The 17,815-nt window shown below is 36.2% G+C and overlaps 1 protein-coding gene across 5 annotated transcripts in view; it reads right to left on the minus strand.

The window, feature by feature from the left end:
* Positions 1–408: 408 nt before the first annotated feature.
* Positions 409–17,815, minus strand: part of PI4K2B (phosphatidylinositol 4-kinase type 2 beta) — a 30,710-nt gene continuing 13,303 nt past the window's right edge. For 3 of the 5 annotated variants that reach the window (XM_035005201.1, XM_035005200.1, XM_035005203.1), the window contains exons 6-10: positions 17,071–17,132; positions 15,402–15,501; positions 11,496–11,629; positions 10,869–10,928; positions 1,983–4,408 (exon numbers count right to left, since the gene is read on the minus strand). In XM_035005201.1, coding sequence (XP_034861092.1) covers positions 4,235–4,408; positions 10,869–10,928; positions 11,496–11,629; positions 15,402–15,501; positions 17,071–17,132 — 530 coding nt within the window. In that variant the 3' untranslated portion in view covers positions 1,983–4,234. Of the gene's footprint in view, positions 1,818–1,982; positions 4,409–10,868; positions 10,929–11,495; positions 11,630–15,401; positions 15,502–17,070; positions 17,133–17,815 lie in introns of those variants that run through there. The other 2 variants (XR_004679282.1, XM_035005202.1) reach the window with 2 other exon arrangements.

Raw genomic sequence — 17,815 nt, forward strand, 5'->3', positions numbered from 1 at the left:
CTCCCCCTGCTTGTGTTGCCTCTCTCGCTGTCTCTGTCAAAAAATAAATAAAAATTAAAAAAAAAAAATAGGGAGAAAACCTAGGTCATCTGGGTGGACCCAATGTAATCACAAGGGTCCTTAAAAATGCAGGATGGATGCAGAAGTCAGTGTCAGAGCTGTGTGATGGGAAAAGCATTCAACCTCTTGTCGCTGGCTTTGTAGATGGGAGGAAGAGGGCTTCAAGTCAAGGAATGTGTGAGGCCTCTAGAAACCGGCAATGGTAGGAAAACAGACTCTGCCCTAGAGCCTCCAGAAAGGAATGCGGTCCTGCTCACCCCGTGATTCTAGCCCCGTGAAACCTGCATCAGACTTCAAACCTGCAGAACTTTTAACATAACGGATCTGTATTGGTTTTGTCACTGAAGTTTCTGGCCATTTATTACAGCAGCAATAGAAAACTAACACAGATCCTTGAGACTTTCCAACAGTATGGTGTTTGCCATAGGGTTTTTGTGGATTTGTTGTCTGTTTGCTCTTGTATTCCTTCCAGTTTATTTCTGAAGTGTATTTTTAACTCTCATATTTGCTCTGAGCCCTGTCAGCTCTCATTTTATTTCCTTCTGTTGCTTGCTATCTAATCTGAGCTTTTCCAATATTGATGTTACAGCCTTCTTTCTTAAGCTTCTATCATTCCTTGAATTTCTTCATAATTTTTAAAAATATTAGATCACAGATTTCCTCTGCTTTGCAAATGTTTTCGGGTATCTTTGCTTTCTGTGGGTATGTTACACAGGTCGTTATCCTTCTCTTAGAGCACAGTGTAAGATGTGGGTTGTGTTTAAGTGAGAAGGATTTCCCTGTCTTTTTAGAAGATTCCTGTGTAGGAGGTGAGGTAGGCCAGAATTGTTTCCTAATTTTGTGGTTCGAGGCTTCTCTCTGCTGCAGTTACTACGCAGGGTTGGAGAACATGGTTTTCTGTGTACCGCGTTAGTACTTTCCATATTCGGTCTCCTTGGGTCCCCTCTTCCACCCGTGTCCGAACCTTCTCTCCTGTACCTGTTCCCGCGCAGTCCTTCCTTTGCCAATGTGTGCTCCACACCCATCATTTCCCTCAGGCCAGGCCCACGTGCTCCCCGGGGCTACTTCTGAGAACTCTGCAGACCAGGTCGCCCTAGCACTCTCGTACCTTTCTGCGGGCTCCTATTCCCAGCTGCCAGCCGAATGCTCAACAGACCTGTCCGTTTCCCCACCACTAGTCCCCTTACTTTGCTTCTGCTCACTTCTCTAAAACCTCTGTTCCCCTGTGATCTTACTGCTATTGATGGTTTTAGCCCAAACTGCTCAGATTCTGGGATTCACAGGGTTACTTACCACCTAATTTTAGTGAAGATGGTGTCACGGTGTTTTCTTCTTTTGTTATAACATAGCACCTGGGGGTTTGGGGAGATTATAAAACCACCTGCTGTTGCTACCATGGCGCCTCCTAAAAGTGATTTTTTATTTTAAAATGATTTGTATTTTTCTATTATAATGCCCAGAATAGGGCAGACTATGCTACAGCAACACATAAATTCCAGACTTCCGTGACTCAACACAAGCACTTGTTTCTTGCTCACGTCAGTCGGCGCGCTCTCCTGGTGGTTCCCTAAGCCGTGACCGACAGGCCCCGGCCGCGTGCATTCCGTGAATTCTTTGTATATATGCCAACAGGAAGAGAAGAGGTGGTCAATCATGGCCACTGCAGGTGAAGGCAGTGAGTTTTACTGCCAGATCCAGAAGTCACGTCAATCACTCGTCCCCACGTGTCATTGGCCCTGGACGAACTGCAACAGAGGCTGGGCAGAGGTAGAGCAACACTTTGTCAGTCTTTGCCACAACCCTGTACCGTTGCCCAAGCACCTGGGAGAAAAGACGGACTATCAAACGTAAGACCCTGCCTAGCTCTTCATGCGTCTGTAAGAGGGTTTCGGATGTAATGTGATTAAAGAACACTCGCTATCTGTTTTTAATAAGGCTTTAATTCCATCAGTACAGAACTTTAAATAAAAAAATTGTGACTCAAACTGTTTTCAAGTCTGCAAAAAACCTTCCACAGGTTTTCCACAGCCTCCAACTGCTGACAAATTCGGAGGAGAATAAGAAAGCATATAATTAAACAAAAGTAAAATGTCTCCAATTATAAAGGTTCCAGTTACATATGGCTTTTAGAATTTTAAAGAATTAAACTATACCACTAACATACGAGGGAAATGGTGGTTTGGCATCATTCATAAACATAAATGTGTTCACAAATATTCTAAATATTCAATATATGTACTTCAGGAGAACCGTGACCTTAAGCAATGATTAGTCTACCAAGTTTGACACTATAAATATACTCATTGAAAAAAATTAACACAATATTTAAATAAGAATCAAGTTCATGAAAATTTACAAAATATAACCAATGTACTCTGACTTATGATCATATCTTAAATATTTCAACTTTACTCTTCTAGCCTGATGAGGCCATTTAAAAAATAGTTCCACACTATTTTTAACTTCAGGATATAAAACAGTAGGAATTTACTAAGTTTTCCATTATAAAAATTAATATAGCAATTCTCAAAATACTAAAAAAACCATTTTATGAAAGCAGTACTCACATCGTAACTACTTATTTCTTTAAGAACACATCTTCAAAAGGCACATTTTAATCACTAGTATTTATCTGAAGATGGTAGTTGAGTTTTGAATTTCCAGTCAGTTTCCCATGCTCTCAGCATGAAGACGGCAGGAGGTCGGGAGAGGCAGGGGACCACGGTGTCTAGGGGGCGTGTACTGAGACAGCAGTGTTCTTATTCGCCATATCCAGAGACCAGGAGAAAGAGGTGAAGGAAGGGGGATCTGCAGACCTGTCTTCTGTCCTAATTTAACCTTCATGAAATATTTTTTACATGAAAATATTTAATTAAAAAAAAAAATCACAAGACAGAAAGCTAAAAAACCAAAAGGCCCAGAACTCAAACTGCCAGTTTAGTTTGAGTGGTAATGTTACTTGTTTGGGGCCTGAAGAAAAGAATGAAGCTTCTGGTTCCTTGTAATCAAATCTTTGGACTGGGCTCGTCTCAATTTAAATCACTTGGTAAGTTAAAGGTGCTACAAAGTCCTAGGATGTCTGGTATACTGATTTTCAAAATCAAATTATAAATGACTTTACGGTTATCTTTGTCATGTTCCCCGTTAGTTAGGGCTGATATTTTAAAGTTGACTGTTAATTAAACTAACACTGGTAATTTCAAGTACCCTACAATATGACTTATTTTTAAGGACTTACGCCCTAGAACCCCAAAATGCAATCCAATATACACTTTGAGGTATGGTTTACTTTTCAGTGAAGTTAATACCAACTGAACTACTAAAGTGAGTAAGATCAGTACTCTAAAGTACTAACTCATTAAGTAACTGATCCCATGCAAGAAACAAAAGGAACTTTTAATGCTATTTTGGAATTTCAAAATATTGGAGATCTGCCTTAATTTCATGTTAGTCCCCTCCAGTCTCAGTTGAGTGTTTCCATTTTTTTTTTTTTTTAAAGAAGGGGGAATATCTTTAGATTTGTTTCCTTACTATAACAAAATAATTGAGCAAAAATATTCTGAAGTACAGAAAATAAAATGGTCACTTTTTACTCAACCAAAATATAACTTTCTGGTCCCTAACAATGGTCACTTTAGGGACTTATTCAAGTTCTAAAATAGCAGCTTTTTCAATTAAGGCAACATTGCTCTATTCTTACCTGTTTTTCTATTAACCACTTATTAAAGTCTGTAAGAGCAGTTTCACCCTCGAAGGCCTTTTATAATGTAAGAAGAGTGAACATGAACATCCTTCTCAATGTTTAAAAAGAATATTAAAAGTTATTCAAAGTCAACAAATGCCTTATTTTTCTACTTGGAATTCCAAAGTAGTTACAGTCATTTCAGAACGTATAAACTATGAAATTACCTTTTAAACTAACATCAACAACATAAAATACAATTTTTCTACAAAAATACAATATAGAAGATTTATCACTGCTTCCCTGAAATAGAAATTTAATATTTGGACCAAAAAAACTGTAAACTTTTGATTACATTCAAAAGATAACCTTTTAAAAAGACTTACATTATTTGAGGTTTTGGCAATGGGAGCTCTGAACAGCAGATCTGCATTACTGTATTGTTTTAACGACATTGTGTCAAACGGTTTGTTTCTTTTACTCTTACATCTGCTACCAGGAGGAAAAGAATGGCTTCCTGCAGTGGACAGTCTGGGTGAACGCACTGCTCAGATGGACGATCCGACCCTGACTTCCACCCTGACTGCGCTCCACGAGCACACACGGCATCTGCACCAACTGCACAGGACTCTTCCCGTCTTTCAGTGCCTGGGTAAGATTTAAGATCTGTGCGAAGAAGAGATATTTTCACTAGTTCAAGTAAGATAAAAAACCTTCCCTCAGTTCACTGACATGATTTTAACCATTTATTCATAACTACAATTTTTATTTCATCCATTTATGCCCAACAGACCGAGTAAAGTAAATGGCTCCACATTCTCCATTTGACATAGAAGCTAAACGAAGACTGGTCTAAGTTGTCTGCTTGTTCCATAATTTGGCTATTGTTGATAGTGCTGCTATAAACATCAGGGGGCATGTAACCCTTCAAATCAGTATTTTTGTATTCTTTGTGTAAATTCCTATTAGTGCAATTGCTGGGTCGTAGGGTAGTTCTATTTTTAACTTTTTGAGGAACCTCCGTACTGTTTTCCAGAGTGGCTGCACCAGCTTGCATTCCCACCAGCAGTGTACGGAAGGAGCCCAAATGGCCACCACTGATGAATGGGTAAAGAAGATGTGGAATATATATATATATATATATATATATATATATATATATATATATATATAATATACAATGGATTATTACTCAGCCACAAGAAAAAATGAAATTTGCCATTTTCAATGATGTGGATGGAGCTAGAGAGTATTACGCTAAGCAAAATAAGTCAGAGAAAGATAAATACCATATGATTTCACTCATATGTGGAATTCATGAAACAAAACAATCATGGGGGAAAAAAAGAGAGAGGCAAACCAAGAAACAGACTCTTAACTATAGAGAACTGATAGTTACCAGAGGGGAAGTGGGTGGGGGGACGAGGGAAATAGGGGATGGGATTAAAGAGGGCACTTGTGATGAGCACCAAGTGTTGTATGGAAGTGTTGAATCACTCAATCGTATACCTGAAACAAATATTACACTGTATGTTAGCTGGAATTTAATAAAAACTTAAAAAAAAAATAGTCTGCTTTTAACTACATACTTGCCTTATCCACTCATCCAACAAAAAAATTATTGCATGCCTACTACGTGCTAGGCTCTAAGTGCTGGGGCTACAACAGGAAAAAACCAAACAAAACCCCTGCTTCCATAAGGCTTACATTTTAGCAGGGGGAGGAGTCACGAAGCATGAATCAGTAAATTATACCAAGTATATTACAGGGTAAAAGTGTGATGGGAAAGCATGAGGCAAGGCCAGGGGGTTAAAGATTTAGGGAAGGTAGCCATTTAAAATAAAGTTTCATTTAAGAGTTTACTCTTAAATAGAAAAGATAAAACTAGGAAGAATAAAATATATTACATTCCATGTTTAAACATACTCTCAGAATTGCTACTTGACCACATAAATAAGGTTATGAAATTCAATGCATAGCTTACTCTACTCTGTTCAGATAAAATAAAATTTTAATAATTCATTTTCTTTTTTTCCTGCATATCAGGTAAAAAACTCCCTTTGTTATGTACTTTAGAAACAAAGATGTCTCCTTCAGGTATTTGAAAATATTTAATATACAGATAGTATATATTTTAATGGTTCTTGTAAAGATTATTTAATAGTGATAGCATAAAGGTTTCAACATAAAGCCATACTAATAAATAAAATTCAAATACTGTGAATAGTATAAAACTGGACAGTTTAGATCCTAGAAAATCTGAAGTATTTAACACCTCAGGGAAATAAATCTTTACTAGCTACAGTAGTTTTACTCACTGTATTTAGGATCCCTTTTAAGTTCTTCCCTTAAAATCTTCTAGGCTGGCTATACTTGGATAACAAGACACAAAGAATTCATGAAATTCACATTTATAAGCATTGTTTTTATCATGAAAATAAATGTGGGCACATTTATTAGTTTCTTCTTCTGGTTAGTTTCTTCTTCTGGTTTTAAAAATTCTATTCTAAAAATGTTAGTCTAAACACACTAATTTAAGTAATATCTAATATTTTCCTGACTCTAAAGACATGACTGTTGTAGAGAATCTGGAAAATAGAATTGTATAAAGAAAATGAAAGTCATTCTACAAGCTTAACAATTTTTAAATATATAATAGCAAAAATTACTCAATCCTAAAACTATCCTAAATATTAATGTTTCTTTGAAAGCTGAGAAGACACTTGATGATCTTGGATTTACTTATTAAAGAAACATCTATGGTGCATGCACTGTGTTGGGGCAGAGAGAAGACTGAACAGGAGAAAAAAACCCATATGAGCCCTTAAAGTACACACATTCTAGAAACAAACAGCCATACGAACAAATAACTAGAATAAAAAGCAATGAACACTTTAACAACAGTGGACCTATGCCCTGACTTAAAATCTGACCCCCTCTCCTAGATATCACCCATTTTTTTCATTTCTGAAAGAATAAATATATTATTATATATTTAAATCAGAGAAGACTATTTTTAGAAATAGACTAAGCACTGCAGGCAAGGAGAAACACTCTAGTCTCCATCGATGCCACATTTGAGAACTGGGTAGGGATGTGATGGTTAGGCCAAAGGCAGATGATATAAACTCACAGACTTCCACATACAGACTTTTGTTCTTCTTTAGACTGGTTCACTGGTCCTCAAATTTTGGTGGGTATAAGAATTACTGCACTATGTAAAACCACACCTATTTTCTGGTTGATTTTAAGTGATAGTAAGCAATAGTAATATGCCCAACATGCTGTTTTAACATCGGATTTTTGAGTCAAGGCTGACACCAGTGTATTTCCAGGGAGTGCTGCAGAAAACAGAACTCTGAGCCTAGGAAGATAGGGCTGGAGCTTGAAGGAAAACCGTCCTCCAGAGGAAGAAGAAAAGGCAACTGAGGAGTGGTAAGAAGGCACATGAGGGCGCCACTGGGAAATGGGAAACGGGAGGGAAGGATGGCTAGGAGTGGCCAGGCTTAGGGGAAGCCACCACTGCCGAGAGATAAGGCAGGTGCATGGGATGGATGCAGGAAGAGTGCCAAAGGTCCCGTGGCCTGTGCTCTAAGTCGGCACTGGAACCAATGCACACCCAGGAGTCATGGAGTCGTAAGTCACAGGAGACGTGATCAGATGTGCTTTTAGAGAGATGGTTCTGGACTACTGTGAAAGACAGGAGAAGAGGTCAGGATACCACTTACAAGATCATTAAATCCAGAGAAGAGATGGGAAGGGTCGCAGGCAGAGGCAATGCCTAAATGCAGCTGATGTGCCAGACGAAGAGCTCCTTATTTTACAGACTTAACATGTTACTTAACCCCGTTGAGCCAAGTTTCCTCCACATAAAACGCAGAGAACTATGGAGAGCTGCTGTAAGGATAAGTGATACCAAACATCACAGGGGTAAAGTACTCAGGAGCTACTCAAGTGTTCGTTTTCTTTTCTTCAACATCAATTATTACTGAATCTGCAAGTGAGCTTCTGGTTTAAAAGTCACTGAATAGGTGTTCACTGTGTATTCCTAGGGCAGTTTTATTTATTATTTCTGCCATTTTTTCAGACCACATGTAAAATACATTTCACATAAATATGTCCCAAAGTCCAGTGTTCCCAACAGGCACAGTAATAGTAATACGCCCGGCAGAGATAGAACACAAAATGAATGACCTTAGACTCTTAACGACAGAGAACCAACTGAGGGTTGATGGAGGGATGTGGGTGGGGAATGGGCTAGATGGGTGATGGGTATGAAGGTGCACACTTGTGACGAGCACTGGGTGTTGTCTGTCAGTGATGAATCACCACACTCTATTTCTGAAACTAATATTGCACTACATATTAACTAACTAGAATTTAAATAAAAACTTGAAACATAAAAAATAATAAAACAAAATGAACGGTCTTACTGACCCTGATCATGACCTACTGTATTTTTTTTTCTTAAAGATTTTATTTATTTATTTGACAGAGAGAGAGAGAGAGAGAACAAGTAGGCAGAGAGGCAGGCAGAGGGAGAGGGAGAAGCAGGCTCCCCGCCGAGCAGGGAGCCCGATGCGGGGCTCGATCCCAGGACCCTGGGACCATGACCCGAGCCGAAGGCAGCGGCTTAACCGACTGAACCACCCAGATGCTCCATGACCTACTGTATTTAAAGTAACATTCAAAATCTTTAACTTTAATAAACATTACCAGTCCCAGACTTAAAAAAAAAAAAAAAAAGCCTTCATATAAGTTCTTAGTTCCAGTCCACATCTTTATGAGAAGAATTAGAACATGTCACTGATTATGTGTGCAAAACTAAAAACTTAACCATAAACTAGGGCAAAAGATTTGGTTGTACCAAAGCACAAATCTGAAGTTAAGTGGAAAACTGGAGGGCAAAGAGGTTTAAAGAAAATTATAAACAATAGAAATAAAATAAGTATTTTGATTTATTTAAGGAACCGGCTGAATAATGATTTTGTTACTGGGAACACAGGTTGCTGTTATTTGTTTTTGTCTGTTAGGCTTCTGTTTCAAAACACTGATTTACTTTAGGACATAAAATACTATCTAACTTTCCAAACAAACTTTTTTTAAAAAACAGTTAAAACCAAAAAGCTATATACATATAATCATGTACATGGTCAGGGTACCTTATTCTTTTTGGCTATCAGAAAGACAAAACCAAATAAAATTTAAAAAAACCAAAACAAAATCAAATTAAAACATATAGCCAAGGTATCATTTTATCTTTTTCTTTCCCCAGATCTTGAGCTTGTCATTTTTACATATTATACACATTTGTGTAATACCTTAACTCATTTGTGAATGAGACATGAATAAATAAACTTAAAATAGCAGGTAGCCTCTGGTCTAGCTTTGCGACAGACCTCAGAACTGGAATGCCCCCATATCTTGTCAGACAAGCATTTTAAAATTTATATTTAAATTCCTCGGGTACTGGCTTTAATCTATAATTAAAGCTGACACAATTATTTACAGCTTTTCCTTAAAAAGAATTCCTAAGATATATCTTTAGGGATAAGAGAATTCTTGAAGATGGAGCATACTGATAAATCAATTTTGTTTCAAGCGAAAGGGTCAACTTAGGGGATAATTATCTATGCCAGAAAACTTAGCTCAACTATAGTTTGGGATGGTAACACTCTTCAACATAATTATAACCACCGATCACTTGAGCCCTTCATACCTGCCTGAATTACCTCACTCACCTCCCTGCAAGGCTCCCTGGCTTCAGCCGCCTCTTCTGCTGAGCAAATCTACACCTCACTGTCCAGCCTCACCTTCTGCAGTGATCCTTAATCTTTGGGTTACAGACTCCTTTTGCTGACATATAAATCCTATTGCCTGTCCCCCACCCTAAAATGCACATATAAACAGAATTTAGCAGAAGTTCAGGGAGTTCACAAAAGCAATCCAGGAGGTGTCCTCTCTAGAAATATTGTCTCATCACACAACATTTCTGAATGGTAGTCTCTCACGGTTCTAATCCCTTCCACATGGAATCTGTATTCTGGCACTTACGGCCTCCAAGATCTGGCTATAGCCTACTTCTCCAGCCATTTCGCTTACTATTTAAAACTTATGATTCCAGCAAAGGACTGCATACATACAATGGAGCACAGAGAGGTGTATGAAGTAATAATCCATCTCTTTTCCCTGACTCCTGGCCTTGTCATCACAGCACATGCTCCAGGAAAGAAGGAACTGGGTCTTGCTCATGGTTTTATTTCAATCACTAGAACACTTTCTGCCACTAGTTCTGTCAATAAATGTTTGGTGAATGAATGATTTTCTAATTTAATTATATATATTTGTTAAAATTATATAATGTATTAGTACAAAAACTAGACTTCTTTGCCCCAGGTATGCATGCAGCAAACAGCTACCTTAAATTAAATGTGTACTTTAGGAAGAAAAAGTTAATTAGTAAGTCACTAAAAGACAATGTTTGCAGTAATTTATTTGTTTACAATATTTACAAAATTATTTACATTAATTTATTTTCATGTCAAGTCTTCCTTTTGGAATCTAAATACTACTAATAGAGTGGAAGGACCAGACATTATCAGTAGGTCAGCCAGCCTACAGGTCCACACCAGCAGACCTAACACCTTATATTCCTAAGTAAAGGAGGTAAGGAGGGACAGGACTGAGTTACAATCAGTATTTTTATGCCTCAATCAGTGCTCAACCTTGGTGATGTGATGATTCACTGACTGCTCCAGGAAAGGCCAAACACGTTCTATGAGAAAGACAATCAACAGGCAACGGAACTTGGTATTGAAACATCCAAGCAAGTAGATTTGAGGAGGAAAAATATAGTAACACTCGGGAAAACAGTTATCAAAATGAGGACAAAGAATTCACAGGAGGGGAAACTGGCTAACAAACAATAAACAAAAAGGTAAAAAAAATATCTAATTTAGAACACAAGGAAAGCCGCTACTGAAATCCACTTCATTTTTAATCACATGAGCTATTTTGGTTCAGCATAAAAGAACTGCCTCTTTGGGTCACCATGGAGAAAAAAGTTAACAACTGTTTCAAAGAGATTTTTTTCTTAATGAACAAGATCATAAAAAGGTTAACTTACCTGACCCCTCATCACAGACATCTGACTTTCAAAAGTGGCTTTGTTAAATCTTCTGTCAGTCTTTCATGGAACAGAAAAAAAACCCCACATTATTATAATTCCAAAAATCAAGATCTTTGAAACAAATATTTCAAAAGAAATGTACTCTTCAACTTAGCACATAAGGCCATTTTGAAGCCTTCCTAATAGATAAAATAATGTTTAAAGAGTATTTTTCCTTGATTTATTTTTGGATGCCTCTAGAATGACAAGAATAGTTTATTTATACTCCAACTGGTTCCAAAAGGATTTAAAATGACCTTCCAGCCAATGGGTTTAGGCTTTTTTGAGAAGATTCAATCTTAGCAGCTCACCAAGCATTTATTATAAATTATAGGGTACTTCTGTAAAAAATCAACTTTTGAAGAAAACAACTTGTCAAGTTTTAATACAACCTCACGTCAGAGAACACTCATAATCAGTGTAACTTCACAAATTTATGCTCCTGTAAGGTAAAACTGTTAATTCCTTTTTAAGTCAGGTTCTACTGCAAGTAGTGATACCAGAAGCAGTAAATTGCAAATTAGCTCTATTAAGAAAATCTCCTCTAAGATTTATTTCATTTTCCGCAATTAACTAAAAATTTACCTTAAAAAGTTCATGAAGATCTTCACATAAATCTTGCACAAAGTTCATGTCAGAAATATATGGTAGAATTAAGTTTCTTATTTCTTCAGAAAAAGGAACTTTTGCTTGAGGAAGCCAAGCCCAGTGAAATGGATCTAACAAAAGAGAGAGAGAGAGAAAGAAGTTATCAGAGAATGATCATCCCGATTCCAAGTTTGGTTGGTTAATTTAGACGGTAAAGCACAATCACTTCTTAGCCTTTTGGCTAAGGTCAAGTGTGGATGGTAAAGCACAGGGAGGTATTACTGGTACTAATTAATTAGGTTCCTGAGTTTTAAATAGTAAAGGGTAAGAATTTCAATAATGAGTCTATCTCAAACAGCCCTACATCAAAAATATATCTGAATCTCTGGTTCCTGAGTTTGGAAATTACGGGACACCTATAATTTATTCACAGCCCCAGATCAAATACCATGGCTGACGTTTCCCTGCCCTCTTACTCACAAATCATCAGGAATTGACCACTTGCATACGCACGTAAACATATGATGTTCGAAAATTTTAAGTCATTAGTAGGTAAATAGGTAAGTGGCTTTAAGGGATCAAAGATCCATTACTCCAGGCTAATTCTAGTTTTCTCCTAAGAAGACCGTTAAATATATGCAGTACTAGGATTAGAAAGATTTGTAAAGCAGTAGAATCTTCTAGAGAGGGTGCATATTCAGATTCCTGCAAGAAAGTGTAAGGCTTGTAACAATATGATCAACCACAAAACCACTGTGGGTTCATATGATGACGACCTCCAGCTTTGATGGCTCCTACCACTTAGAAAGCCCTAAGGAAAAAATCTATATCTACAGTCATTCCTTCTTACTTCTCTTTTACTATATCCTTGTACACTGTGGGAAGTACACTGTCCATTCCTCTGGCCCACATCTCCCTGAAGCTATATCCAATTTCCTTTTCCCTGACCAATCACATAAAAGCCCTATTCCAAGCCTGCTTTTACTTCCAATCCCTATCCCTCAATTTCTATTATCACCATTCAAATTCTCTCATTTAGGGGCACCTGGGTGGCTTAGTTGGTTGAGCATCTGACTTGCGATTTCAGCGCAGGTCATGATCTCAGGGTTGTGGGATTAAGCCATGCATCAGGCTCTGCACTCAGCGCAGAGTTGGCTTTCCCTTTCCCTCTGCCCCTCCCCTGCTCAAGTGCACTCTTTCCTTAAATAAAAAACAAAACAAACAAAAAACCTCTCTCCCCTAAGACCACCAGTCATTTCATAAGAGTCTCTCCAAAGGCCCATTTGTTCTCATGCTACTTATCAAGTAGTACTGTTCTTGATCATCTCCCTCTGTAAAATTCTCTGTGTGGCTTTGGAAATACTACTCTCTCAAAGTGTACCTTCTATCTTTTAAGCCACTTCTCTTGTTTGCTGGCTCTTCCTCTCGTCTTCAATGCCACCATTCCCCCTTTCTCTCCTTCATTTGCTAAGCATTCATGAAACATTTACTGAGTATTTGTATATCTCATATTGTCCTAGTGATGGTATTTGTTCACCATGACCTCCCTGGGCAGTAACCACTACCACAGCTTCCACTACCACGGTGACAATTTAAAACTATATCCTCAATATCAATTCCTTATTTAAGTTCCAGATCCTTAATTCTCATCTGCATACTTGGCAAAATTTCCCAGATGTATTGTAGGCACCGTAAACTTAACACTTTTAAAATACGATTTGCATATAAATTCCAAACTATTAGAGGAAAAAAAACAATGAAACAAAGACATCTTAAGTCAGTTCAACAAAAGATAGGAAAGGGAAAAAAAAACAACTGGAATTTATGGTCGATAGAAAAAACCAAGATGGCAGGAAAAGTTCAAACACATCAGTAATTTATTGAGACTTTAACTAGAGTTGAGTATACCTATTAAAAGAATCTCAGATTGGGTAAAAAAAATATCCAGTTAGGTGTTGTTTATAAGTCATATACTTAAAACAAAATGATGGAAGTAAAAAATAAAAGTATAGAATAATACCAGGTAAATGCTAATAAAAAGAAATGAGGTGTAGCAATGTAACAACAGATAAAATAAGAAAAGTAAAAAACACTGAGGGATAAAGTGGGATATATTTCACACTAATAAAAGAACAAGCCACCAGCAAGATAAAATGCTGAGCCTTTATGTACGTGAATACACAGCAAAAAACGTATAGAAATGCAATAAGAAATTGCCGGAGTCAATCACAGTGAACTTCAACTCTCTCAAAAATTAATAGATCAAAAAAAATTATGATTTGACTAACAACTAACAAACTTTAATTAATAGACAGATGCAGAACTTTGTGTCCAAACACATTCTTTCAAGTGCCTTCAAACTGGCCATCTTCAAGATTATAAAGGAATTACTAACAAATTTCAAAGAGAATTCATGCAGCTGCATTCACAGATCACAAAGCAATAAAACTTGAAAATGAAAATGGCGATTCTTTTTTTTTTTAATCAATTGACACAGAAAATCTAAAACCAAACAAAATCTTCCTAAGTTACTCCCACCAAAGGGTAAGTCTCACAGTATGAATATGCAGAGCAGAACAACAGAGCAGCCCCTATCTAATCTATGGCTCAGCCAAAAGGATACCTACAGAAAAATATATAGGCAAGCAAAATAGGATGAACACAACAGAAGAAAAGAGTAACGATGGAAAACACAAATCAATGAAAGAGAAAAAGCAAACAAAATGAAAACCTGATCAATACAAGGCCAATTATACGAAAACAATGAATCGTGGATCACTACATCAAAAACTAATGATGTATTGTATGGTGACTAACATAATAAAATTAAAAAAAAAAAAGAGGCCAATTATCTTAAAAAAAAAAAAGTAGAAAATAAATAAGTGTAAAAAGGCCAATGCTTTACAAGTCTGTGGCAAGCCTAATGATAAAAAAAAAAAAAAGCCCACTAATAAACAGTAGGAATTTAAAAAGGCACAGTCATACATACAGAGATTATTTATTTTTTACTTATTTTTTAAAGTAAGCTCCACACCCAGCATGGAGCCCAATGCAGGACTCAAACTCACGACCCTGAGATCAAAACCTGAGCTCAGGTCAAGAGTTGAATGCTTAAATCAACTGAGCCACCCAGGTGCCTCGATAAAAGACATTATTTTAAAAATATATTACATATATTTCAGAAATATAAAAAAATTTAAAAACTAGTACAATGAACTCTTATATTTTGAATAATCTAACTATTCCCAAATTTTTACAGAACGTGTTTCACCTATCCCTGTTTTCCCTCCCCCTAAATATTTTAAGGCAAATTAGATACCATTTCCTTTCACACCTAAATACTTAATATACATACAGGGGATTTTTTTTTTAATTATAAGACAATTCTATAAAAAACTTTGTACCCATAAATCTAGATCTCAAGATGTCATGAACAATTTTAAGCAAAGTAAAAATGTCAAAAATTAGCTCAAGAAGATGTAGCAAACCAGACCAGTAACCACAGGAGACTGAAAAGGTAGATAAAACACTACTCACTTGGAAGGGGGTAGGTAAGTCTAAACTGTTTTGTAAGTGAATACTACCCAACACATTAAAGTTAAATTCTACCCAAATATTAAAATAGATGATTCCCAATTTGTTAATATTTAAAAACTTATTCTAGAAGACTAACACAAGCCAAAAAACCAAAACCAGACCCAGTCATTCAAAGCTAAGCAAACAATACATGGCAAGGCCCACGCAATACACATTTCTGCATCCCCAGACTCTAGACCAGAGCCCTAATCAATGGTTATCCTTCACCCAGGTTTTCTTCTCCTTTTTTGATATCTGTAATTTTTGTTCCCTTCTTATTCTGGAAAAGGGTAATTACAGAATCTATAGGTGGTTCTAAATACTCACATGTTCTCCATTCATCAGGATGCTTAAAAGGAAATGCCAGACCATTATCAATTGCAGCTATTTTAATAAGTGATTCTTTATTATCAATCCACTGCGTTTCCTAAAGAAGAAAAAAATGGTCTGCCGATAAAAAATTTGTATGAATATTTCCAAAAGATCAAGTATTAAATAAATTTTTAAAAATTACTAAGGTTTAAAGACATTTTATTTGAAGAGTCTATAAAAATAAAAAATAGGTTGCCAGAAAATATAAATTTTTACCCTCAAAAGGAAGAAACTGTCTTATAAATCAGTAAGAATTTCATAATCACTGTTTTTTTTTTTTAATTTGTTATTATAAATTTAGATAGTAATGGTTTCATTTTATTTCCTCTTTGGGGAAGAGGACCTGGAAATGCTAAGACTTAACAGTATGTTGTTCCAGGTAATTTATTGCTATATGCACTGCTTAAATGTATGACATTTGCAAAATACTGGTATTTTTAAGAGAACAAAGCTAACTTATTAAAAATTTAGTCTTTCCTAGGGTCCCCTAGGATTAATTAGTCCAAATACAAAATGTTTCTAAATAAAATTACCCAAAGACCAAATATAATAAGGTCCAGTAGAAGGAATCTCAAGATGCTATTCATGACAGAATGTAGGCCATTCCTAACTTCTACATTTTCCCATAGCTGAAACAAAGACCTTGAGAGCAAGAGGGTTTTCATGTTAAGGGGTATGTAAAGATAGATGGCTGCCAACATATTAAGTGGCCAACATAAAAGCAAAAGGTGAAAAAGATAAAATTAAAAGTATTAGCATGAAGGTCTGTTTGATATATGTCTGGTTTTTTTCTTTTAGTTTATATCAAATATCTGACCTCAATGAAAATGCACAAAATACTTAAAAGAATGAAGTTTTCAGTAAAATCTAATTGCTTAAGATATACCAATAAAATATATTTAGAAACTATTTTGAATGTGTATATTTATGTGTGTATTTTAAACCCATTTCTGCTACAATTGCCATTTCTTTTTTTTCTATTTACAATGTCACTGAGGTATAATTTACACACAATAAACTTCACATATTAAAGTATTCAATTTGATAAGCATTTGCAGATGTGAAACATTCACCAAAAGTTTCCTGGTGTCCTTTGCAGTCCCTCCCTCCCTCTGCCCCACCTGCAGGCAACCATGGTCTGCTTTCTGTCACCAGGGATTAGTTTGCAGTTTCTAGATTTTTATATAAGTGGAATCAGACAGTGTGTTCCCTTTGTGTGTAGCTTCTTTCACTCAGCAGGATTTTGAGATTCATCTGCATTATTGAGTAGTCTTAAGACTCAGAAAGAAACGAATTACTAAAATATAAACATGCTGACCAAAAATACCAGAAGCCTTTATTTTTATTACATAAAGGCAAAATAAATCTAGTGGTTCTACAACAAAGTCCACAAGTTCTAAAAAAAAGTTTTAAAAAAATACAACATAAAAGCTACATAGAGATTTAGAAAAATAGAATTTAAAAAATGCAATGTAAACAGAGGAAGAAAAGAAGATGAGAAAAACGGAAAAAGGAGATAAAATCAAGGATCTAAGTGAAGGAAATGAAGAATAACATAAAATTTAAGGAATCTTTTACAGAAATTGATTGTGTGTGTATGTGTATAATTTTGAAATTTCCTTACCTTAATTTCCTTTCCCTGTTTCTGCTTTTCATATTTGATTAACCAATTATCATTTCCCCTGTCTTTCAAGACAAAACAAATCTGTTACTTCATTTTTTATGGGTATCAGAGCTTAATAGAAAAAGGAATAATCTAGTCGCCTTTTGATTTTTAAGACCATGACTGGTTATCTGTGGCCTATGTTTACATATTAAAAGCTCTAATTTAACACATACAAACTAAAAAATACTTACAAATGTTAGCTAGCACTTTTTGAGAGTTTACTCTGTGCCAGGCATTGTTGTAAGTACTTAACATGTACTAATTCATTTAATCCTTACAACCACTTTGTGAGGTATGTATAATTATTATCAAGAACTATCAAATCAGGGTGCCTGGGTGGCTCAGTCGGTTAAGTGTCTGCCTTCTGCTCAGGTCATGATCTCAGGGCCCTGGCATGAGCCCCACATCGGGCTCTCAGCTCAGTGGAGAATCTGCTTCTCCCTCTCCCTCTGCTCCTCTCCCCTGCTCAGTGCCTGCTCTCTCTCCCTCTCAAATAAATAAATAAATCTTAAAAAAAAAAAAAAAAAAAGAACTATTAAATCAAGTTTGTTAAAATCAAGGATAACTTCTCTTCATCTTAGGAAGAAAAAACATCTACCTCTATTGCCAGGCAAATTTCTGGGTAGATTCTCACCTAATGTCTATATAGAAGTTCTCTAGTCTCTACATCAATTTTAACATTAATCCAGGACCATATTAATTA

Source organism: Mirounga leonina, unplaced genomic scaffold (assembly GCF_011800145.1).
Source record: "Mirounga leonina isolate KUSES-001 unplaced genomic scaffold, KU_Mleo_1.0 Mir_129, whole genome shotgun sequence".
Lineage (NCBI taxonomy): Eukaryota > Metazoa > Chordata > Mammalia > Carnivora > Phocidae > Mirounga > Mirounga leonina.